This window comes from Panthera uncia (assembly GCF_023721935.1).
Source record: "Panthera uncia isolate 11264 chromosome B3 unlocalized genomic scaffold, Puncia_PCG_1.0 HiC_scaffold_1, whole genome shotgun sequence".
NCBI lineage: Eukaryota > Metazoa > Chordata > Mammalia > Carnivora > Felidae > Panthera > Panthera uncia.
This window is the reverse complement of record NW_026057582.1, coordinates 116,232,134-116,258,964: the sequence shown is the minus strand read 5'-3', so window position 1 is coordinate 116,258,964 and position 26,831 is coordinate 116,232,134. Positions and strand designations below refer to the sequence as shown.

Genomic DNA, 26,831 nt, shown 5'->3' with positions numbered 1-26,831 from the left:
TGGAACCACAAAAGACCAGATAGCCAAAGCAATCTTGAGACAAAGAACAAAGCCAGAGGCACCACACTCCCTAATTTCAAACTATATTACTATGTTATACTAATCAAAACAATATGGTATTGACATAAAAACAGACACACAGATCAATGGAACAGATTGGAGCCCAGAAATAAACCTATGCATATATGGTCAATTAATTTACAACAAAGGAGCCAAGAATATTCAATGGAGAAAGGACAGTTTCTTCAATAAATGGTGTTGGGTAAACTCGACAGGCACACACAAAAGAATGAAACTGGACCACTATGTTACACCACACACAAAAATTAACTCAAAATGGATAAAAAACTTGAATGTAAGACCTGAAACCATAAAAATCCTAGAATTCAACATTTGTGATAAGCTCCCTGACACAGACCTTGGCAATGATTTTTTCAATCTGACACCAAAAGCAAAAATAATCAAATGGGACTATAGCCAACTAAAAAGCTTCTGCATAGCAAAGGAAACTATCAACAAAATGAAAAGGCAACCTACCAACTGGGTGAAAATATTTGCAAATGATGTATCTGATAAGGGATAAGGTGTTAATATCCAAAATATATTTTAAAAAACTCACACAACTCAATTGCAAAAAAAATGTAATTAAAAATGAGAAGAGGATTTGAATATACAGTTTTCCAAAGAAGACATACAGATGGACAACAGGTATATGAAAAGGTACTCAACAACATTTATCAAGTAAATGTAAATAACAACTATAAATCAATATAACCTCACCTCTATTAGAATGGCTAGAATAAAAAAAATAATAATAATGAGTCCTGGTTAAGATGTAGAAAAAAGGCAACACTCTTACACGATTTTTGGGAATGTAAATTGGTGCAGCTACTATGGAAAACACTAAGGAGGTTTCTCAAAAAAATCAAAAACAGAATTACCATATGATTCAGTAATTCCACTTCTTGGTATTCATGTGAAGAAAACAAAAACACTAATTTGAAAAGATATATGTACCCCCATTTTCAGCATTATTTACAATAGCCAAGAAATAGGAATAAACTAAATGTCCACTGATGGATAGATGAGTAAAGAAAATATGGTGTATATACACATTGTAATATTATTCAGACATAAAAAAGGAAATACTGCCATTTGTAACAACATAGATGGACTATGAAAATATTATGCTAAGTGAAAGAAGACGTAAAAAGATGGATTTTGAAGGCATTATGCTAAGTGAAATAAATCAGATATAAAAAGATAAATACTAGATGATCTCACTTGTATGTGGAATGTAAAAACGAAAACAAAACAAAATCAAACAAACAAAACCAAGCTCAAGGATACAGAGAACAGATTAGTGGTTGTTTTGAGTCACTGGGGTAGGGTGGTTGAGGGAGCAGGCAAAACAGATAAGGGGATCTAAAGACACACATTTTCAGTTATAACATGAGTAAGTCATGTGGGTGTAGCGTTCAACAGTGACTGTAGTTAATACTGTACTGCATGTTTGAAAGTTGCTAGGAGAGTGGATCTTAAAGGTTCTCATCACAGAAATTTTTTTAATTATATATGGTGACTATGGTAACTGGACTACTATGGTGATCATTCTTATATATGTAAATACCAAATCAAGATACTGTACACCTGAAACTAACATAATATTACATATATCATTATATCTCATACATATTATATATCTCATATATATTATACCTCATCTTAAAAAAAAATGAGCAGCCACAGGACCTACCTATGGGAATATAATAAAAGATCTAACATTTTTCTCATTGAACTTCGGGTGGTTAAAGAAGGGGGTGGGATTGAAAAAGTATTCTAAGAAGTAAAGCTGAAAACTTCCCACATCAGCAAGATGTAAATCTACAAATCTAAGAAGGTGAGCAAATTCCAAACAGGATGTACCCAAAGAAATCCACACTAAGACACATCATAATTAAACTAAAGGCAAAGAAAATATTGTAAAAACAGCCAAAGAAAAACACCTTAACTATGGTGGAATAACAATTCGTGTAACAGCAAATTTTTCATCAGAAACCACAGAGGCCAGCTGAAAGCAACAAAATATTTTTAAAGTGATGGGGAAAAAAAAGGAATCATTAACACAGAATCCTAAATACAACAAAAACCTCCTTCAGGAATGAAAGGAAAATAAAACATTCTCAGATGAAGGAAAACTAAGAATATGTGTCATCAGCAGACCCACACTAAAAGAATGGCTAACGGAAGTTCTCTAAACAGAATGGAAACAATAAAAGGAAAACCTTGGCACTCAGGAAGGAAGAACACTGTAAGTAATACATGGGTAAATACAATAGTATTTTCTTCATCTCTTGACTTTTCTAACTTATGTCTGAACCTTCACCCAAAAATTATAGTATTACCAAATGTGGTTATAAATACAAGCAACAAAATATTTAAGGCAATCATATAAACAGAAAAGGATAAAGGGAAGGTTTCTGTACATCAATCAAACTGGTTAAATGACACAACCAGGAAACTGTCCTTAGTTATACATATATAATGTATTAACCACACAAACTACTAAAAAGGATACACAAAAAAATAAACTCAAAAACACTATAGATAAATCAAAATGTAATTCTAAAAATGGTCAAGAGAGGCAGTATGAACAAAACAAAAATGAATAAAACAGAGCAAAGAGAAAATGTAAAACAGAAGTCTTAATTTAAGCTACAATTTACCAATAATTACATGAAATTCAATGCAGTCTAAATGAAGACACCAATTAAAAGACAGATATTGGCAGAGTAGACTAAATAACAGAACCCAACTATAAGCCATACACAAGAAAGTAACTTCAAATGGGCAAAAGTAAAGGGACAGAAAAAACAAAAAGCATGCAAACAGAAAGCAACAACGGGTATACTAGTGTCAAATAAAGTAAACATCAGAGCAAAGATAATTACTAGAAACACAGAGCAACATTAAAAAATGAGAAAAGGTGCCTGGGTGGCTCAGTCAGTAAAGTGTTTGACTTAGGCTCAGGTCATGAACTCACAGTTCATGAGTTCAAGCCCCCAGTCAGACTGTGCTGACAGCTCAGAGCCTGGAGCCTGCTTTGGATTCTGCGTCTCCCTCTCTCTCTGTTCCTCCCCACTTGTACTCTGTCTCCCTCTCTCTCAAAAATAATATTAAAAAACAAAATTTTTTTTCAATATATGAAATTTATTGTCAAATTGGTTTCCATACAACACCCAGTGCTCATCCCAAAAGGTGCCCTCCTCAATACCCATCACCCACCCTCCCCTCCCTCCCACCCCCCATCAACCCTCAGTTTGTTCTCAGTTTTTAAGAGTCTCTTATGCTTTGGCTCTCTCTCCCACTCTAACCTCTTTTTGTTTCTTTTTTTTTCCTTCCCCTCCCCCATGGGTTTCTGTTAAGTTTCTCAGGATCCACATAAGAGTGAAAACATATGGTATCTTGTCTTTCTCTGTATGGCTTATTTCACTTGGCATAACACTCTCCAGTTCCATCCACGTTGCTACAAAGGGCCATATTTCATTCTTTCTCATTGCTGTTGACTGCCACAATTTCTTTATCCATTCATCAGTTGGTGGACATTTAGGCTCTTTCCATAATTTGGCTATTGTTGAGAGTGCTGCTATAAACATTGGGGTACAAGTGCCCCTATGCATCAGTACTCCTGTACCCCTTGGGTAAATTCCTAGCAGTGCTATTGCTGGGTCATAGGGTAGATCTTAAAAAAAAAATTTTTAATGAGATAATGGTCAATCCACCATTAAAACATAATAATTCTAAATGTGTATGCACCAAACCACAAAATATGTGAACAACAACAACAAAAAAACTGAAAAGAGAAAAGGACATTTACATACCCTTACAGTTGAAGACCTCAACATTTCTCTCAACAACTGACACAAGAAGACACAAAAGAATGCAACAACACCACTGGATCTACCCACAGGATCTTGGATTGGAACAACCAACACAATCTAATCAACATGTTTCAAACACTCCAGCCAATAGTAGAATACACAATCATTCACAACAAATATCAAAACAGTCATATCCTGAGCCACAAAACAAACCTCAACAAATTTAAAAGAAGTGAAATCACAGAGTATGTTCTCCAAAACAATGGAAACAAACTAGAAACAGAAAAATTCAGTTACAGAAAAATAATGGGAAAATCGCCATACTCCTGGGAACAAAACAACACACTCTTAAATAATCCATGGGTCAGAGAGGAAGGGATATCAAAAATATGCTGACTTGAATTAAGTTGTAAATAGAACAGAGCAAATTGGGGGTCATGGGGGGAGTTAAAGCAGTCATGAGAGAAATGTACAGTCCTGGCACGCCTGGTGGTTCAGTTGGTTGAGTGTCCCACTCTTGATTTCAGCTCAGGTCATGATCTGATGGGTCATGAGATCAAGCCCCGCATCAGGCTATGCACTGACACTACAGAGCCTGCTTGGGATTCTCTCTATCCCTTCTCTCTATACCACTTACTTGCTTGTGTTTGCTTGCTCACTCTCTCTCAAAATAAATAAATAAACTTTAAAAAACAAAAAAAAAAAGAAATGTACAGTACTAAATACGTAATCTGAAAAGTGGGAAACTTTCAAATCAATAAATATAAGCTCCCATCTCAGCAACTTAGGAAAAAAATAGCAAAATAAATCAAAAAGTAAGCAAAAAAAAAAAAAAATGGAAATAACTAAGAGCAAAAACAGTAAGATTGAAAAATGGAAAAAACAGTAGAGAAAAATCAATGAAACAGAGAACTGGTTCTTTCAAAAGATCACAAAAACTGACACACCCATAAAGAGGACTGACAAAAAACAAAAAGAGAACAGACGTGAATTACAAATATCATGAAAGAAACTGGCTCAGGGCTCCTGGGTGGCTCAGTCGGTTAAGCATCCAACTCTTGATTTCGGCTCAGGTCATCATCTCAGGGTTCATGAGATCAAGCCCCATGTTGGGCTCTATAATGACAGCACGGAGCCTGCTTGAGATTCTCTCTCATGCTCCCTCTTTCTCTGCCCCTCCCCCATTCACACTCCTACTCTCCCAAAATAAATTAAAAAAAAAGAAAGAAAGAAATGGGCTCTACAGATAATTAGGAGCTATTAGGGAACAATTCTACACATATAAATTAGACAACTTAGACAAAATGGGCAGATTCCTCAAAAAATACAAACTACCCCAACTCAGCAAATACGAAACAGATCATTTAAATTGCCATAAAACTGGGGCACCTGGGCGGGTCAGTTGGTTAAACATGTGACTTTGGCTCAGGTCATGATCTCACAGTTCATGGGTTCAAGCCCCACGTTGGGCTATGTGCTGACAGCTCAGAGCCTGGAGCCTGCTTTGGATTCTGTGTCTCCTTCGCCTTCTGCTGCTCCCCAACTCATGCTCGCTCTCTCTCTCTCTCAAAAATGAATAAACATTAAAAAAAAAAAAACTTTAGGGGCGCCTGGGTGGCTGTCAGTTGAGCATCCGACTTCAGCTCAGGTCATGATCTCACGGTTCATGAGTTCGGGCCCCACATTGGGTTCTGTGCTGACAGCTCAGAGCCTGGAGCCTGCTTCAGATTCTGTGTCTCCCTCTCTCTCTGCCCCTCCCCCACACACACTCTGTCTCTTTTTGCCTCTCAAAAATAAACATTAAAAAAAATAATAAAAAAATAAAATAAAATTAAATTAAATTAAAATTAAAAATTAAAAAAAAATTTAAAAAGAAAAAGAAACTGCCATACAACTATTAAGAAAATTGAATTCATTATTTAAGAATCTCAAAAAGGAAATCACAAGATTCAGATTGCTTCACTGAAGAATGTTACCAAATATTAAAACATAATTGACAGATTCTAAACAATCTCTTCTATAATACAGAAAAGGCAATACACCCAATACATTTTAAGAAGCTAGTATTAGCATGATATCAAAACCCAACACAGTACCAAAAAAAAAAAATTATAGAATATTGTTCTCGTGAATATGGGCACAAAAAATCTTTAACAAAATATTAGTAAGTAGAATTAACTTAATTCTAGAATTAATAAAAAGAACATCATCACCAAGTGGTGTTTATTCCAAGAATGCAAAGCTGGTTCAATAGTCAAAAATCAGATCCTTCATATTAACAAACTAAAGGGGGGAAAAATTACATGACAAATCAAGCAATGTAGAAAAAGCATTGGATAAAATTCAACACTCATTCACAATAAAAACTCTCAGGAAACTGGAATAGACAGGAACTTCTTCACCTTTATAAAAAGCATCTATAAAACTTATGCTAACATTATAGCTAACAATGAAAAGACTAAATGTTTTCCCCTAAGATCAGGAATAAAGTAAGGCTGCTCTCACCACTTTTATAAAACATAGTAAAGAAGTTCTAGCCAGAACAATAAGGCAAAAAAATGTAATAGAAAACGCATAGATTGGAAAGGGGGAAATAAAACTGATGGTCTACATAGAAAATTCAAGAAAGCCTCCTAGAGTAATAAGGTTGCAGGATACAAGATAAAAATATAGAAATAAATTGTATTTCTATATACTAGCAATGAACACATGGATATTAAATTATCCAAAAGTTATTTAATAATTTGTAAGGAAAGGCAAAGGAACCAGAACAGCTAGAACAATATGAAAAAAGAATAATAAAGTGGGAAGAACCAGTCTATCTGATTTCAAAACTTACTCTTAGTTATAGTAATGAAGAGCATGCTGTGTGCAGACAGATACACATATGGATTAGTAGAACAGAATAGAGAAACCAGAAATAGACCACACAAGTATACCCAAATAATTCTTGACAAACGTGCAAAACCAATTCAATGAAAAAAAGGTAGCCTTTTCAAAAAATGGTGGAGCAATTATTTATAAGCAAAATAATAAAATAAAAAATAAAAACACTTGACTTAAACCTCACATTGCACACAAAATTTAATTCAAATGAAACAGAAGCATACATGAAAAACATAAAACTACAAAACTTTTAGAGAAAAAACATAGAGGAAAATCTTCAGGCTCAAGGTCTAGGCAAAGAAGAGAAGGAAGAGGAGGAGGAGGAAGAAAAAGAAAGGAAAATCTATACTGAACTTTATCAAAATTTTGAAACTTTTGCTGCACTAAAGACACTGTTGAGAGGGTGAAAAGATAAGCTATGAACTGAGAGAAATTATTTGCAAACCATAGATAAGACAAAGGACTAGTATCTGGAATATATACAGAAGTGTAAAAACACCATGATAAAAAGAAAAAGAAAAATCTAACATGAATAGGTATTCTACTGAAGAAGATACACAGATGGTAAATAGCCACAGGATTCTTAAAGTTAAAACCACAATGAGATACCACACCACACACCTAATAATAAAAAAAAGTGACAACACCAATTGATGGTGAGGACACAGAGAAACAGGATCACTCATACGCTGCTGGAAATGAAATGGTGTAGCCACTGTGGAAAAGTTTGCCAGGTCCTCAAAAAATTAAACACAGAATTACTACATGATGCAGCAATTCCATTCCTGGGTATATACACAAATAACTGAAAGCAGAACTTATGTATACTTACACTCATAGCAGCATTATTCACAACAGCTACAAGATAGCAGCAACATACATGCCCATCCATGGATGAAAGGATCAACAAAATGTGATCTATACATATAATGGACTATTATTCAACCTTTAAAAGGAAGGAAATTCTCACACATACTACAACATAGATGAACCTTGAAGACATTATGCTAAATAATGAAATAAGCCAGACATAAAAGGACAAATACTTTATGATTCCACTTACACGAGGTAACCAGACTAGTCAAAATCCTAAAGACAGAAAGTAGAATTGTGTTTCCAGGGGCTGAGGGTAGGGAAGAACAGGAGTTACCATTTAATAAGTATAAAGTTTCCTTCAGTTTGGGAATATGAAAAGGTTCTGTAAATGGATGGTGGTGATAATTACAAAACATTGTGAACATGTTTAATGTCACTGAATTGTATACTTAAAAGTGGTTGAACCAGTCAATTGTATGTTATGTAGAATTTACCATAATATAAAAAAAATTTTAAGTTAAATTTTTAAGAGTTCCATAACTGGGGGTGCCTGAGTGGCTCAGTCAGTTAAGTGTCTGACTTTGGTTCAGGTCATGATCTTGCAGTTCATGAGTTCAAGCCCCATATCGGGCTCTGTGCTAACAGCTCAGAGCCCGGAGCCTGCTTCAGATTCTGTGTCTCCCTCTCTTTCTGCCCCTTCCCCACTTGCGCCCTGTCTCTCTCTCTCTCAAAAATAAATAAACATTAAAAAAATTTTTTAAAGAATTCCATAACTGGGACATCTGGATGGCTCAGTCGGCTTAGCATCCAACTCTTGATTCCGACTCAGGCCATGATCCCAGGGTCATGGGTTCAAGCCCCACGTTTGGGCTGTGTGCTGAGCATGAAACCAGCTTAAGATTCTCTCTCGCTTCCCCTCTGCTCCTCTCCCTCACACTCTCTCTCTAAAATAAATTTTAAAAAAAGAATTCCACTACCAAAAAACAAATGTCCATCTGGTCCATCTGATACTTTCCAAAGTACCAGAATCTCCGAAGTTCAGAATACATACCTGGTTGTTTGCCCCATACCCAGCTCTCTAGGATTGATCTGGCCCTACATGCAGGTGCAGGAGTTTCTTCTTCATCTCTTTTCTCTTTGTCATTCAGATCTTCTTTCTTTGTTCCACTTTGAGTATCAACTCCATCATCTAAAAAATTAAAAATCAAAAAAATATCTATAAATTCCTTTTCAAAATGTAGCATCCACTTGTCAGTCTCTTTGCAAATGTCCCTCCCAAAAATGGAAAGTTCATTACAATACTCAACATTAGCTGAAAGTTTGAGGATTAAAAGAAAATTATATGAATCATCACCATAAAAGGTACAGTGTGATTTATGAAGTAATGAATGGCCCAGTAACCTTTTAATAAAGAAATCAATATATCATTCAAACTTTTCTTTGAAGCATGTCTTCTAAAATATTCCATCAATTCCTTACTACATTTCACAACTAAGAAACTTAGTCTTTTTTTTTTTTAATTTCCTTAAATAATTTCAACACCCAACTTGGGGCTCAAACTCATGACCCCAAGATCAACAGTCATGTGTTCTACCCACTGAGCCAGCCAGGTGCCCCCCAGAAACTTAGCTTTGATATCACCTAACTGAATTTCATGTGAACTGCTTTTATCCAGTGACCCCCAAGTGCATCCAAAAGAAGGGAGGATGTGTAATGGAAGCATGATTCAAAAATCATTTTTAACTCTATATATTGCCCTATTCCACCGAGAACCACTGCTACACAGGACCACCACCATTGACAGAGTATAATTCAGGAGTTTTGGGACCCAAAAGTTGAAAACCATGACTTTAGACTACTGACAATTTAGGTTTCAGTCAAGAACAAATGTCATGAAACTCCTTACAGAGCAAATAAAGACACAGCTCACCTAAACCTTGAAGTATAAACATGTCCTATCCTAGAAGGCCAATACTAAATGAATTATTTTCTACATAACATAATTAGAAATACACATATAAATCTGTGAAAGAGATATCATATTACAAACAGGAGTATCTAAAAATAACTAAAACCAACAAGTGACAAGTACTCAAGAAACTCCCGTATTCTGTAAGAAAATTATCAGATATCAAACAGGAGAAATCCCAAATGACTAATGCTATGAAGAGTTACTCAAACTCATGTTTATAAAAATATAAACTAAAACAATAAAATACTACATTACATTCACCAAATTGGCAATCGTTCGTAAACTAAAATATAAGCTCCAAGACAGGATTTTTTCCCCCTCTTCATCTGGTACTTGGTTATCCCAAGTACCTAGAACAATGCAAGCCAAGAAGTAAGCCTTCAATGATCTGTTGGATAATTAAGTAACGTGAAGTGTCAGTGGAAATGTGGGGCTAGAGGCACAGGTGGCCAAAGGGTAGACAGATGTTTTTTGAAATATGTACATTTTTATACACTGCAAATATAAAATCACATAGCACCTCTAAATTAAGCACTAATGTTTGCTTAAGTCATAGAAAAAGACCTGGAATGAGGTTCTCAGCCCTCAGAAGCACTGGGTGAGGGGTATGCATATACACACTTATATACACATGCGCACACATATCTTTGATACCACGCCTGAGTTCTGTCACCTGAGATTCTGGTTGAGTTGCTCTGGGACAGGACCTGGGCACTACCTTTTTTAAGTTGCTAAGTATTTCTAATATTCAGCCAGTATTAAGGATCACTAGCACAGAAGATATAATTTTACTAACTCAGTATAAATGCAACTGACCAAACAACATGGTAGATTTTTTGGGGTTTTTTTTTAATACAATTTATTGTCAAATTGGCTAACATACAGTATGTACAGTGTGTTCTTGGTTTGGGGGGGGGGGTAGATTCCCATGGTTCATCATTTACATACAACACCCAGTGCTCATCCCAACAAGGGCCCTCCTCAATGCCCATCAGCCATCTTTCCCTCTCCTCCACCCCCTCATCAACCCTCAGTTTGTTCTCTGTATTTAAGAGTCTCTTATGGTTTGCCTCCCTCCCTCTCTGTAACTGTTTTTTCCCCTTCCCTTCCCCCATGGTCTTCTGTTCAGTTTCTCAAGATTCACATGAGTGAAAACATATGATATCTGTCTTTCTCTGACTGACTTATTTCACTCAGCATAATACCTTCCAGTTCCATCCACACTGCTGCAAATGGCATGATTTCATTCTTTCTCATTGCCAAGTAGTATTCCATTGTATATATTAACCACATCTTCTTTATCCATTCATCAGTTGATAGGCATTTAGGCTTTTTCCATAATTTGGCTATTGTTGAAAGCACTGCTATAAACATTGGGGTACATGTGCCCTTATGACTCAGCACTCCTGTATCCTTTGACAAATTCCTAGTAGTGTTATTGCTGGGTTGTAGGGTAGTTCTATTTTTAATTTTTTGAGGAACTTCCATACTGTTTTCCAGAGTGGCTGCACCAGTTTGCATTCCCACAAACAGTGCAAGAAGGTTCCCATTTCTCCACATCCTCACCAGTATCTGTTGTTTCTTGAGTTGTTCATGTTAGCGACTCTGACCAGTGTGAGGTGGTATCTCGGTGTGGTTTTGACTTGTATTTCTCTGATGATGAGTGACACTTAGCATCTTTTCATGTGTCTCTGGCCATCTGGATGTCTTCTTTGGAAAAGTGTCTATTCATGTCTTCTGCCCATTTCTTCACTGGATTATTTGTTTTTCAAGTAACAATGGTAGTGTTTTAGATACCACAACCTCTCTTAATGTAACAAACTAAGGCCACACAGAATAAAACTTTTTTTTTTTTAAAGTAAGACAAGTGAGAGGAGAGGCCAAATAACTATGGCACTTGTGTTTTTAACAAGTTACTGTCTTTTTGCTAAAAACTAAATAATGAAAGAATTGTTACTGAGTTTTTTAATTAAGAACAGGGGTTTGCAAAATTTTGGGGTTTTTACACAAATGTGAGAGAAGTGTCCTGGAATGAAAACCTGATTCTCCAAATTCAATCTTTTACAAGCAGTTAGGCATAAGATCAGTCAACATCTCTAACCTTCAGTTCTGCCATCAGTGAAAGCTCAGAAGCCCACCTCCAACCTGCTATATGACAGAGGAACACCAGCATCTGCATGGAGGACTTGGCCCCAACTCGCATGTGTCATCCCATTTGCTCCTCACCAGACACGAATAATCTTACTAGATATGTAGACCCCAACCTCCTGGAGACTGACTGGCATTCTGTAGAGGAAGAGGCAGGTCACCAGAACCCCAAATCTTTCCTGTAACAACTCAGAGGATCATCACTATGAGTTACTGCACAAAACAGAAAATGCCAGAATACTGAGAAAATTTGGAGAGGGAGAGAGGGAAGGGAGAAGGGGAGGAAAGAGAGACAAAGACAGAGAATCAAAGGCTAGCACAGAAAGAAAAGGCAAGGTTAAAGCAGAGAATGGTTTCAAAGCATTACCCTCTGGGTTGTGGGCCCTGTACTGGTCCACTACATCCATCACTCCATTGCCCACGCCTCTGTCACAACAAAGATCCTGATCCCCAAGTCTGTAGAGAAAACATCCACGGCAGCAGTGGGCACAGCAAAGGGGTTAATTCAAGGCCAGTGTACACCAGGGTCCTTAAATCCTATAAAGCAACCAGTGCCATGAGGGAGGCTCCTAGCCCTGACAATACTGACTTGAAGCTCTTAGGAGGAAAAAAAAATTAAATTGAAACAAAGGTCCACAATTTGACCCAACTGGAACCCCAAAGTTTACTGAAAGAACTTATACAACAAAAAGATAAATGAGCTTTCATGACTCTATAATACAGGGTTCTTTTTATTCATACTCGGCTGTGTTGATTAAACTTGTTTACAATGAACATTATCATTCCATTAATTTAAAAATGTTTAGGGGCGCCTGTGTGGCTCAGCCAGTTAAGCATCTGACTCTTGATCTCAGCTCAGGCAATGATCTCACAATTCGTGAGGTCGAGCCCCATGTCCGCCTCTGCACGGACAGCATGAAGCCTGCTTGGAATTCTCTCTCTCCTCTCTCTCTGCCCCTCCCCTGCTTGTGCGCACACACTCTCTCTCTCAAATAAAACTTTTTTAAAAATTATTAAAAATATGTAAACCTCGGGCGCCTGGGTGGCGCAGTCGGTTAAGCGTCCGACTTCAGCCAGGTCACGATCTCGCGGTCCGTGAGTTCGAGCCCCGCGTCAGGCTCTGGGCTGATGGCTCGGAGCCTGGAGCCTGTTTCCGATCCTGTGTCTCCCTCTCTCTCTGCCCCTCCCCCGTTCATGCTCTGTCTCTCTCTGTCCCAAAAATAAATAAAAAACGTTGAAAAAAAAATTAAAAAAAAAAAATATGTAAACCTACTTTTCATGTTTTTAATTTAAATTTTAGTTAACATACAATGCAATATTGGTTTCAGGAGAATTCAGTGATTTATCACTTACATACAACACCCAGTGGTCATCACAACAAGGGCTCTCTTTTAACACCCATCACCCATCAAGCACATCTCCCACCCACTTCCCTCCATCAACCCTAAGTTTGTTTCTATCGCTAAGATTCTCTGTGGTTTGTTTCCCTCTCTTCTCTTTTTCCCACCACTTCCCCTGTGTTCATGTTTCGTTTCTTAAATTCCACATGAATGAAATCATATGGTATTTGTCTTTCTCTAATTAACTTATTTCACTTAGCATAATACATTCTAGCTCCATCCACATCGTTTCAAATAGCAAGATTTCATTCTCTTGATGAAACACACTCCATCTTCCCTATCCATTCATCAGTCAACGGACATTTGGGCTCTTTCCACAGTTTGGCTATTGTTGATAATGCTGCTATAAACACTGGGATGCATGTACCCTTTCGAATCTTTATTTTTGTATCCTTTGGGTAAATACCAAATATTCAATTGCTAGATTGTAGGGCAGTTCTATTTTTAGTTTCTTGAAGAACCTCCATACTGTTCTCCAAAGTAGCTGCACCAGTTTGCATTCCCACCAACAGTGCAAGAGGGCTCCCCTTTCTCTGCATCCTTGCCAACACCTGTTGTTTCCTGTGTTGGTAATTTTAGCCATTCTGACAGATGTGAGGTTATATCTCATCATGGTTTTGATATGTATTTCCCTGAACATGAGTGATGTTGAGCATCTTTTCACGATCTGTTAGCCATCAGGATGTCTTCTTTGGAAAAGTGTCTATTCATTCTTCTGCCTATTTCTTAACTGAGTTGTTTGTTTTTTGGGTGCTGAATTTGATAAATTCTTTATAGATTTTGGGTACTAACCCATTATCAGATATGTCATTTGCAAATATATTCTCACATTCTGTTAGGCTGCCTTTTAATTTTGTTGATTACTTCCTTCACTGTGCAGAAGCTTTTTATCTTGATGAAGTCCCAGTAGTTCACGTTTGCTTCTGTTTCCCTTGACTCTGGTGACATATCTATTAAGAAGTTGCTCTGGTCAAGCTCAAAGAGGTTGCTGACTGTGTTCTCCTCTAGGATTTTGATGATTTCCTGTCTCACATTTAGGTTTTTCATCCCTTTTGAGTTTATTTTTGTATAAGGTGTAAGAAAGTGGTCCAGGTTCATACTTCTGCATTTCGCCATCCAGTTTTCCCAACACCCATTGTTGAAGAGACGGTCTTTTTTCCATCGGCTATTCTTTCCTGTTTTGTCGAAGATGAGCTGACCAATATAGTTGTGGGTCCATTTCTGGGTTTTCTATTCTGTTCCACTGATCTATGTGTCTGTGTTTGTGCTGGTACCATACTGTCTTGATGACTACAGCTTTATAATATAGCTTGAAATCCAGAATCATGATGCCACCAGTTTTCTTTTTCAGAACTGCTTTGGCTATTCCAGTCTTTTGTGGTTCCACACAAATTTTTTGGGGTTGTTTGTTTTAGCTCTGTGAAGAATGCTGGTGGTATTTTCATGGGGACTGAATTAAATGCGCAGACTGTTTTGGGTAGTATGGATATTTTAAGAATGTTTGTTCTTCCAATCCATGAGCATGGAATGCTTTTCCATTTCTTTGCGTCTTCTTCAATTCTTTCATAAGTCTTCTATAGTTTTCAGAGCACAGATCTTTTACCTCTTTAGTTAGGTTTATTCCTAGGTATCTTATTGGTTTTGGTGCAATTATAAATGGGACTGATTCCTTAATTTCTTTTTCTACTGCTTCATTATCGGTGTACAGAAATGCAACAGATTTCTGCATGTTGATTTTATATCCTACAACTTTGCTGAATTCAAGGATTAGCTCTAGCAATTGTTTGGTGGAGTCTTTCAGGTTTTCTACATAGAGTATCATGTTGTCCGCAAATAGTGAAAGTTTGACTTCTTACTTGCTGATCTGTATGCCCTTTATTTCCTTTTGTTGTCTGATTGCTTAGGCTTGGTCTTCCAATACTATGTTAAATAGTAAAGGTGAGAGTGGGCATCCTTGTCTTGTTCCTAACCGTAGGGGAAAGGCTCTCACTTTCTCCCTGAGGATGATATTAGCTGTGGGTCTTTCACATATGGCCTTTATGATGTTGAGGTTGTTTTATCTATTCCTACTTTGTTGAGAGTTTTTATCCAGAATGTATTTCATCAAATGCTTTTTCTGCATCTACTGAGAGGATCATATGGTTCTTATCCTTTATCTTAGGAATGTGGTGTAGAAATAACCAGCCTTGCATCCCAGGAATAAATCCCACTTAATCATAATAAATAATTCTTTTCATGTACTGTTGAATTCTATTTGCTAGTATCTTGTTGAGAATTTTTATATATGTTACAGGTTCTGAATTAACTTTAGTATCTGCTAAAATGCACCAATTGGCAAACCTCCAGGGATTTTAATCAATAGTGGGGCTCAGATTACATTTATGCCTGGAGATCCCACTAAATGTAAACAAAGCACCCCCTATAATCTTAGGAAAATTACTACATATAATCTATAGGACAACAGGTATGCCTTATTTTAACCATCAGAACTACTGTCTTGCCTAAATTTCCCCTGGTCATAGCAACTACTGCCCTAAAATATCCCATCGTAGGCCTAGATGCTCTGACACAATGAATAATTAATTAAAATTAAGTATTTAGCAATTATAAATTGGCTTAACAAATATGGGACCTGTTATACAATGAACTTTGTCCTCCAAAAAGATGTTTTAGTTCTAATCTCCAGTACCTATGAATGTGACCTTATTTGCAAAAACGGTCTTTGCAGATAACCAAGTTAAGATGAAGCCATCAGGAGGGCACCTGGGTGGCTCAGTTGTCTGTGTGTATGCCTCTTGATTTAGGCTGAGGTCATGATCTCACTGTTTGTGGGTTCAAGCCCCACAGCAGGCTCTGCACTGGCAGTGCAGAGTCTTTTAGGATTCTCTCTCTCCCCCTCTCTCTGACCCTTCCTTGCTCACTCTATCTCTCTCTCTCTCAAAATAAACAAATGAGCATTAAAAAAAATGTTTTAATGATGAAATCATTAGGGTGGGCCCTAATCCAGTATAACTAGTATCCTCACAAAAAGAGGAAATTTGAACACAGAACACAGATATACACAGAAGAAAGACAATGTGAAAACACAGGGAGACAATGTCATCTAGAAGCCAAGGAGAGAGGCTTGGAAGACCCTTCTCTCTTAGCCCTCAAAAGGATACAACCCAGTTGACACCTTGATTTCAGACTTGTAGACTGAAGAACTGTGAGACAATACGTTTCTGTTGTTTAAGCTTCCTAATTTGTAGTATTCTGTTACAGCAGGCCTAGGAAATTAATAACAAATACTCCTTTTTCACACCCTCAGAGACTTTTTCACTAAAGAGGCTTAGGAACTTACTAAGGAACTTACTTCCTAAACTTACTTCCTTACTTGCAGGCCCCCTGGAGTCTCCGAACCACCTGTAACGACAACATGTTGCCCAGGGGCTTCAGATGTAAGGGTTCTTACCAGCCCTACACTATGCATCATTGGAGTGGAAACTGCTGGCCATATACTGAGTTTTCCTGGAAACAGAGGCTCCCAAAGAACCTGAGCCTATGACCGTCCACACTCAGCTCCCCACTATGCTTTGGGTCATGGAAGCAACCTCCCTACAAGCTTGACACAGCTATAACATGGAACCAAACCTGGGCCCCTTTGCCCACTTGTACAAGGGGGTGGACTCCCCTGTTCTCAGTCCCTTTTCTAATGCCACAATGCTGAAAGTCACCCCTCTCCATGGCTACTGGGGGAGCCCCTTAGATCAACTGAATGAACAGAACTTGGAGTTCACACACTTTATGGACAACATCTCTACCATCATATGTGATGGAGCTCAATGGAATGCTGCTGCTTTCATCCCCTTGTGAGGGTGTCCCTAAGAAAGGATGGGACCCAAAGGCCAGTACAATTAGCAAAACCTCTGACAGCTGTTTTAGCACTGGACTTTCTAACCAACAAATGGCCCCATATGCACATTTTTACAAACCTTTGAGCCATAGCCTCAGTGTTGATCTTTTGGGGGTAAAGAACTCCAAGAATCTCTTGCCTCACAGACATCGAAACTATAAATCAAGGTGGGGCACCTGGGTGGCTCAGTCAGTTAAGTGTCCAACTTTGGCTCAGGTCATGAACTCGAGGTTAGTGAGTTCGAGCCCTGCATTGGGCTCTGTGCTGACAGCTCAGAGCCTGGAGCCTGCTTTGGATTCTGTGTCTCCCTCTCTCTTCCTCCTCCACTTGCACTCCGTCTCTCTCTCTTTCTCTCAAAAATAAAGATTAAAAAAGAAAGAAAACTTGAAAATATAAATCAAGGTGATACATCCCTATGTATTATAAGGCCCCAATATGAGGCCTCACTTGTCTTATCCTTGTACTCCTTACACCCCTCTGGAGTTGACCAAAGAATTCATTCCACTTCTCAGAATACACTATGCTGGGCTCTTTAGGAAAGCATTCAATGACACTTCCACCTCGCCTAGAAGAGGAGTCATCAAGTTTACTTGAGAAGCACAATAGACTCCTCAGAGAACTTCTATTTAAATTACTCACAATTGGCAAATGGAATTTTTGTCACCATTGCCACAGGTAATGATTAACCTTAAATGAACGCCCCCTGGGGGCATATACTCCCACACCAATACCACAGGGGTCACTTGATGAACTATATTTACATAACAAAGGATACTTGTAAAGTTCACGTTTTTGACGTCCACCTCACCATATGGTCCTCTCCTTCCCGGTCAAGTACCAACTCACTTCCTATGAAGCACTTTTCCCCCTAAAAGTCTCAGTCATCACCAAGGTTTAAACTGATGTCATGGCATCAAAAGGCCAATTATGGTATAAGGACTAAAATTAGGGTTCTACATGTTTAAAGTGCTGAAACAAAACAACTATTAACTAGAATTCTACATGTAGCAAATAGGTCTATCATTCTCAAATGAAGAAAAACTAAGAGAATTTGTCATCAGCACCTATTTTAATAGAATTGCTAAAAAGATCTTAAGAACAAAGGAAACAATAGTAGAGGGGAATTTGGAACATCTGGAATAAATAATGAGCAATAGCAGTGATATATGTAACAGTAAATAAATTATTCTTCTCTTAGGTTTCTTTACGTTCATTTGAAGACTGAAAGCAAAAATTTCAACATTGTCTAATAAGATTTTCAAAGCATGTGGAAGTAATATATAAATAATACAATTATAACATAAAGGGAGAAGAGTAAAGATACCTATAGGTGGTAAAGTTTCTACATTCAATTAAAGTGGTAAAATACTGATTTAAATAAACCAAAATGTTTAAGTACACATTTTGTAATCCCTTATAGCAACCATTAAAAAAACTATAAACAAATACACTCAAAAATCACAATAAAAAAATTGAAATGGAATACTAAAAAAATGTTCAAATACCCTAAAAGAGGCAGGTAAGGTAAACAGGAAAAAAAAGCAGAAAACAAGTAAAAAAACAAATAAAATGATATTCTTAAACCGAAACATATCATTAATTATACTACATATAAATAGTCTAAACACAAATTAAAAGACAAAGTGTCAGAATGGATTTTTTTAAATGACTCAATTATATGCCATCTCTAAAAATTCATTTAATATGTAATGATACAAGGCAACTAAAAGTAAATGAGTGGAGGGGTGCCTGCATGGCTCAGTCACTTAAGCGTCCATCTCTTGATTTCCACTTGGATCATGATCTCGTGGTTCATGAGTTCGAGTCCTGCATCAGGCTCTGTTCTGACAGCATGGAGCCTGCTTGGGATTCTCTCTCTCCTTCTCTCTCTGCCCCACCTCTGCTTGCATGCTTGCATGTTTGCGTGCGCTCTCTCTCTCTCTCAAAATAAATAAATAAACTTAAAAAAAAAAGTAAATGGGTGGAAAAAATATATACCAAGAAACACTAATCAAAAGAAAGGTGAAATGACTTTATTAATATGAGACAAAACAGATTCCACAGCAAAGAAAATTACCAGAGATGAAGAGCAATAATAATAAAGGGGTAAATTTTCAAGAAAACATAACAATCTTACATGCATATGAAGTTAACAATAAGCCATCAAAACACAAAATGAGAACTGCAAGGTAAAATGGACCAACTTACAATTATATTAGAGATATCTAAACTACCCTCTCAGTAATAGAACTAGTAGAAAGAAAACCAGCAATAATAAAGTACTGAAGATCATGACCTCAACCAAAAGTACAAAATCAACATTTTACACGTTGATCACCAAACTACAGCAGAAGTCATTCTTTTTTTTTTTTTTTTTTTTAATTTTTTTTTTTTCTTTTCAACGTTTTTGTTTATTTTTTTGGGACAGAGAGAGACAGAGCATGAACGGGGGAGGGGCAGAGAGAGAGGGAGACACAGAATCGGAAACAGGCTCCAGGCTCCGAGCCATCAGCCCAGAGCCTGACGCGGGGCTCGAACTCACGGACCGCGAGATCGTGACCTGGCTGAAGTCGGACGCTTAACCGACTGCGCCACCCAGGCGCCCCAGAAGTCATTCTTTTTAAAGTATACATTGAATAGTCACCAAGATAGACCACGTCTTGGGTCATAAAACAAATCTTAACAAATTTAAATGAGCTGAAATCAATTATACTAAGTATATATGGCCTGTCTATATGGCATATAATCAGAAATCAATTAACAGAAAGATAACAAGACAATGTCAAAAGACTGGGAAATTAACACATTTCAAAGTAATGCACAGGTTAAAATAGTCTCCAGGGAAATTTAAAAATATTTTGAATCAAATGAAAACACATCGAAATTTCTGGGGTGCAGTTAAAACAGTCCTTACAGGGAAATTTATAATATTAAATGCTTATGTTTACAAAAAAAAAAAAAAAAAAAAAAAACAAGGTCTGAAGTCAACAATCTAAACTTCCACCTTAAGAAACTAGAAAGAGAAAAGCAAAATAAACTCAAGGCAAGCAGAAAGAGGTGAATAATGAAGAGCAGAAATCAATAAAACTGAAAAGAGAAAAACAGAAAAATAAATCAATGAAACTAAGAGTTGATTTGTTGAAAAGATAAATAAAATTGATAAACTATGCACAAGACTGTTGGGAAAAGAAAAACAGAGAAAAGACAGTAATTACAAGTATCAGGAATGAAAGAAGGGTATCTCTAGAGCCAGTACAGATATTAAAAGGATAAGGGAATACTACATCAACTCTAAATACACAAATTCAACAACTTAGAGGATATACACCAGTTCCTCAAAGACCACAAACTACCAAAATTCACCCAAGAAGAACTGGATAAGCTAAATAGTGTGATAACTATTCAAGAAATTTAGTTCAGAGTTTAAAGCCTTCCAAACTAGAAATGTCAAGACCTAGAAGGTTTCAATGGAGAATTCAACTAAATATTTACAGAAGAAATTTATACCAATTCTACAATCTCTTCCAGAAAATGGGAGGAGGAACATTTCCCAGCTCATTTACCAAAACCGGACAAACAAAAGTACAGTTGACCCTTGAACAACACGGGGGGCAGGGGTGCCAACTTCCTGCCAGTTGAAAATTTGCATATAACTTTTTGACTCCTCAAAAAAATTATCTACTAATAACTTTTATTAGTAGATAGCCTACTGTTGACCAGAAGCTTTACTGATAATATAGTCAATTAACACGTTTTGTATGTTATATGTATTATATACTACATCCTTACGATAAAGTAAGCTACAGAAAAAAAAATATTAGGAAAATGATAAGGAAGAGAAAATGCATTTACAGTACAACGCTGTAAACTATCTGCATAGAAGCAGACTCACACAGTTCAAACCCATGTTGTTCAAGGGTCAATCATACAAAAAATAACAGCTATAAATGAATATCCCTCATGAACATAGATGTAAAATTCTCAATAGAATATTAGTAAACTGAATCCAGCAATACATATAAAGAATAATACACCAAAACCAAGAGGAGTTTATCCCAGGAATACAATGCTGATTCAATATTTGTAAATCAATCAATGTAACCCCCCAACAGAAATAAGAATCACTTGATACTATCAATTGATGTATAGGCAATGATATCCACTCTCTTCACCCATATTTGATACTGTACTATAAGTCCTAGTTAATGCAATAAGGCAAGAAAAATTGGAAAAAAAAAAAAACTGTTCCTATTCAAAAACAACATGACTGCCTTCATGAAAATCCCAAGAAACATTCTACAAGCACTGCCTAGTGAATTTAGCAAGGTCACAGGAGACAAAGCCAACACGCAAAAATGTAATATATAGTATCATCTACATATTTTCTACATAACAGACATAATGTAGAAGACATACTATATAATATCAACATACAGTTGGAAAGCAAAAAAAATTTTAAACATTTACAATAGCTCCAGAAGAAGTAAATACTTAGGTACAAACTAACAAAATATGTATAGGAAATGTATGCAGAAAAGTACACAATCCTGATGAAAGAAATAAAACACTACCTAAATAAATGGAGATATACTACGTTCATGAATTGAAAGACAAAATATAGTAATGACGTTAATTCTCCCCAAACTGATCTATAGATTTAACAGAATACCAATCAAAAGCCCAGCAAGTTTTTTGTAGATATTAGAGAAGCTGATTCTAAAATTTACATATAAAGCAAAAAAACTAGGATAAATAAAACAATTATGAAAAGAAACAATAAAGTTGGAAGAGTCAATTTTAATACTCAGTACTCAGCCACAGTCCTAAAACCAATTCTAATACTATAAAGCCACAGTAAGCAAACAGTGTGGCATTAGCAAAGGGATAGACACATATCAATGCAACAGACTGGAAAGTCCAGGAATAATCACATACAAATTAAGTCAATTCATTTTTTACAAAGTACAAAAGCAATTCAATAGGAAAAAATAGTATTAGAAAAACTGGATAACCATGCGCAAAAATAAAAAATAACTTCAACCCAAACCTTGTACTTTATACAAAAATTTACTCAAAATGGACTAATGGTCTAATAATAAAATGAAAAACTATAAAACTCTTAGAAGAAAACATAGGAGAAAATCTTCATTGCCAGACAACAGGCAAAAAAATTCTTAGACATGAGATCAAAAGCACAATCCATAAAAGAAAAAATTATAAAATACACTATTAAGAGAATAAAAAACCAAGGTACAGACTGAGAGAAAATATTTACAAATCATGTATCTGAGAAAGGACCTGTAATGAGAATACAAACCATAAAAAAAATTCTCAAAACTAAATAAAAAGAAAACAACCTAATTAACCAATTAACAAATATTGTAAACAGAAACTTCATCAAACAGGATGTAAGGATGACATGAAAGGGTATTTAACGTTACGTGCCATTAAGGAAATGCAAAATAAAACCAAGATGAGCTCCTACTACATAATTGTAAGAATAGTTAAAATTAAAAGTACTGGTGATACCAAGTGCTGACAAGGATACAGAACAACAGGCACTAACACACAGTGCTGGAGGGAAGGCAAAATAATAAAGCCACTGTGAAAAAAAATTTTGGCAGTTTTGCATGAAGTGAAACATACACTTAGTATATAGCCCAACAGTCATACATCTCTAGGTATTTATCCTAGAGAAATGGAAACTATATTCATGTAAAATTTGTACAGAAATGTTCATAGCAGATTATAATTACCAAAAAAAAAAAAAAAATAGAAACAACCAAAATGAATAAATACTGTGGTACAAACCATGGAATATTACTCTAATACAAAGAACTATTGGTACACACTTTGGATGAATCTTAAAGATATAACTAGTGAGTAAATAAAGCCAATTTCAAAATGTTATATTACATATAATTCCATTTATATGACAATTCTCAAAAAGGCAAAACTACAGTGATGGACAACAGATGAGTGGTTACCAGGGATTAGGGGTTGGGGAAATGTGTGACACAAGGGAACAACACAAGGGAGTTTTTCTAAGGACAATGAAACTGTTCTGAATCGTAATCACAATGATGGCTACATGAATCTATATATGTCTTTAAAACTTATTGAACTGAACATCTAAAAGGAATAAATTGCACCATATTACTTTTAAAAATAAAAATTGTTTAAATGGTTTTCCCTAAAATTACAGTAAAATTTCAATTAAGTTCAACAAACATGTATTTACCACCCAGCACATCAAAGTACCATGGTAAACACTTTTATACAAAAGTAAAAGATACCTTCTATAGCCCTAAAGAACTTCTAGAAAATATATATCACATACATAACTAATCAATACAAATCAGGCTTTGGCAAGGTCCTGAGTGACTTATCAAGGACCAGGGAAGACAGCTGGAAAAGAGTCTGGAAGAAGCACTTTCAGGCAATGAGCTATGTCCTGAAAGCTAGAGCAGGACATGGCCTTGGGCCAGTTAAGACATGAGGAAATGTATTAAGGATAGGGGGGAAACAGTTTGCATCTGCAGTAGATAACCCTCTATCTTGACCTGAGAAACTAAACACTAATTTAAATAAGTGATTTATTTAGCCCCTTATTTTAACCTAATAACACGGGAAGTATGAGAACAAAGTAGTATCTTAAGAAACAAGATACATTTAATTTTAGAAATGATACCCCAAAAAGCAGGATATTAAGGGGGGGGGGGGGCACAGCTAACGAAAAATGAAAATAAACCAATGTGTACTACATAGTTTGGCATCTAGCCAAACAATATTATCCTTTTTAAGCTTTACAAATGACCTTTCACGGAGACAGGCTTTGGTGTCTCTCATTCACATATGTAGAAACTGTGCTTCCCAGAGTAGGTCCTAGCCAGGGAAACAGAGCTGGGGCTAGAACACAGTGTTGGCTCTAACTGCTAGGCCCTGGGTTTCCACTGTGGGGTCCACTGACAGAGCCAGGGGCCAACTCTAGCCCAAGTCCAATTTGTGTTTGACCCAAAGGCTAAAAAAAGATTTTACTTTTTGTTTTTAGAGAAAGAAAGAGGGTAGGGGAGAGGGCCAGAGGTCAGAGAGAGAGAATCTCAAGCAGGCTCCATGCTCAGGGTAACGCAGGGCTCGATCCCATGACCCTAGAATCATGATCTGAGCCAAAACCGAGAGTCAGACACTCAACTGACTGAGCCACCTAGGCACCCCATGATTTTATGTTTTTAAATGACTGAAAAATAATCAAAAGAATAATAATATTTTGTGATATTAACATTATATGAACTTCACATTTTGGTCTGTTAATAAAGTTTTATCGGCACATAGCCACATCCATTTGCTTAATTTTGCCCTTGGCTGCTTTGGTACAACAGCTGCAGGGTCTCATACTTACCTCATAGTTATGGTCCACAAGGCTTAAAATATTTACTATCTGACGCTTTACAGAAAATTGGCCAACGCCTGACCTATACTATTCTAAAATTTTACAAATAAGAATACAAAATGATCATTTTAAACTGGGTATACTGGTCATATAATCTCTTGTCCAGGATGAAAAGCTTTGACAGTCACCAGGAAGCAGACAAGAAGTATCACTTAAGCATACCTCAAGTTTTATTCTCAGGGGCATAAATGAGAACATTTACAACAGCAAAGGCAGAATGAAGTCACTAGAGGTTAAGAAAACAACAGAGAAGAATAATTAAAACAATAAGAATTAGCATGACCAGAGACAACATCACATTCGCTTCAGTATTTGTCTGCTCTCCTTTTTATGGATGCAGGGTTAAAAGTTTACAGAGAGAAAATAAACAGAACACAAACCGCCCAAACACATCACAAATCATGGAAAGCTGGGAAGGAGAAACTGGAGAAGCTGACCTTCCAAGACCATATACCTGAGAGGCCACTGAAGGGGGAGACCTCTGCCAGCTGGTTCCTGAAAATGGAATTAGGGGAGTGCCTGGATGGCTCAGTTGGTTAAGCGTCTGACTTCGGCTCAGGTCATGATCTCACGGTCAGTGGGTTCGAGCCCTGCGTTGGGCTATGTGCTGACCACTCAGAGCCTGGAGACTTCTGTGGATTCTGTGTCTCCCTCTCTCTCTGCCCCTCCCCTGCTCACATGTGTGCTCTCTCTCAAAAAAAAAAAAGGATTTTTTTAAATGAGTAAAAAAAAAAAAAAAAAAAAAAGTGGAACTAGGACTGGATGACCTGAGGACTTTAAGACCTTTCTGTCCAGTTACAGTGAGGAAGTTTTTACAAACCATCCAAAGTGATTTCCATTCAAGTTGCTATATCCAGGACCTACAGAAGGATGAGTGCCAAGGTATGAAGGCTTGGCACCCAGGGGCAGCAGCAGCCTAGAGTCAGAAGGCACTTCTGTGGGGGACACAGCAGGAGGGGTATACGTGTAACAGTCTTGGGCCACCATCAGGAAAATCAGCATTTCACCATCCGAGAAGGTTCACTTGGGTTTTGTTTTTACCTTAATCACTAACTTTAAGAAATCTTGTTCACTATCAATTGCTTCTGAAAAATAGATTGCAGGAGGGGCGCCTGGGTGGCTCAGTCAGTTAAGCATCTGACTCTTGGTTTCCACACAGGTAATGAGATCTCATGGTTCATGAGATCAAGCCCCGCAACAGTCTCTGCGCTGACAGACTGGTGCCTGCTTGGGATTCTGTCTCCCTCTGTCTCTGCCCCTCTCCCGTTCTCTCTCTCTCAAAAAATAAACTATAGATAGATAGACAGACAGACTGATTGATTGTAGGAGAAAACTATGGGTAACTAAGCACATTAGTGAGGGTTCTCCACAGAAAGAGAACCAAAAGAATGTATAGGAGAGGGAGAGAAAGGGAAAGAGGGAGGCAGAAGCTCTTTATTTTAAGGAACTGGCTCATACAATTATAGAAGTGCAAGCCCCAAATCTTCAGGGCAGGCTGGCAGACTGGAGACAAAGGAACCAGTTATGTTAGTTTGCATCCAAAGGAAATGTGGAGGCAGAATTCATTCTTGCTGAAGGTCAGTCTTTTTTCTATTCATGCTCTTCAACTGCTTGGGATAAAGCCCACCCACATTATAGGGTAATCTGCTTTACTCAAAGTCCATCAATTTACATGTGAATCTCATCCAAAAAACACCTTCTCAGAAATATCCAGAATAGTATTTGACCAAACATCTGGGCAACATGGCCCAGCAAGGTTGATACATAATTTAACCATCACACTAAGGGTCCCAACTAATCAAATACTAGTTAAAAAAAGATACTGTATTATGTATTTGTATGACACTGAAATTTTTTTCTACTTACAAAGAAGTACAATTTTAAGAGAGATTAGACGTGACAACTTTCTAATAGAACATAAACACATGGAGGGGCTCTGGGTGGAGGGAATGGGCTAAATGGGTAAGGGGCATTAAGGAAGACACTTGTTGGGATGAGCACTGGATGTTATACACAGGGGATGAATCACTGGAATCTCCTCTTGAAATCATTACAGCACTGTATGCTAACTAACTTGGATGTGAATTAAAAATAAATAAATAAATAAATAAATAAATAAATAAATAAAAATAAAAAGAACACAAACATAGAAGTGATCATTCCAATTTCCCTTGATATTCTTTTGCATTATTAAAAAAAATTTTTAATGTTTATTTATTTTTGAGAGAGAGACAAGAGCACGAGCGGGGGAGGAGCAGAGAGAAAGGGAGACACAGAATCTGAAACAGGCTCCAGGCTCTGAGCTGTCAGCACAGAGCCCGACAAGGGGCTCGAACGCACAAACCATGAGATCATGACCCAAGCCGAAGCCGGACACTCAACTGAC

General features: G+C 37.0%; 1 protein-coding gene across 1 annotated transcript in view; it reads right to left on the bottom strand.

The window, feature by feature from the left end:
• The window catches only part of HERC2 (HECT and RLD domain containing E3 ubiquitin protein ligase 2), a 263,428-nt gene that overhangs the window by 218,260 nt on the left and 18,337 nt on the right, over positions 1-26,831 (bottom strand). The window contains exon 4 of the mRNA XM_049614147.1: positions 8,635-8,772. Coding sequence (XP_049470104.1) covers positions 8,635-8,772 — 138 coding nt within the window. The remainder of the gene's footprint in view (positions 1-8,634; positions 8,773-26,831) is intronic.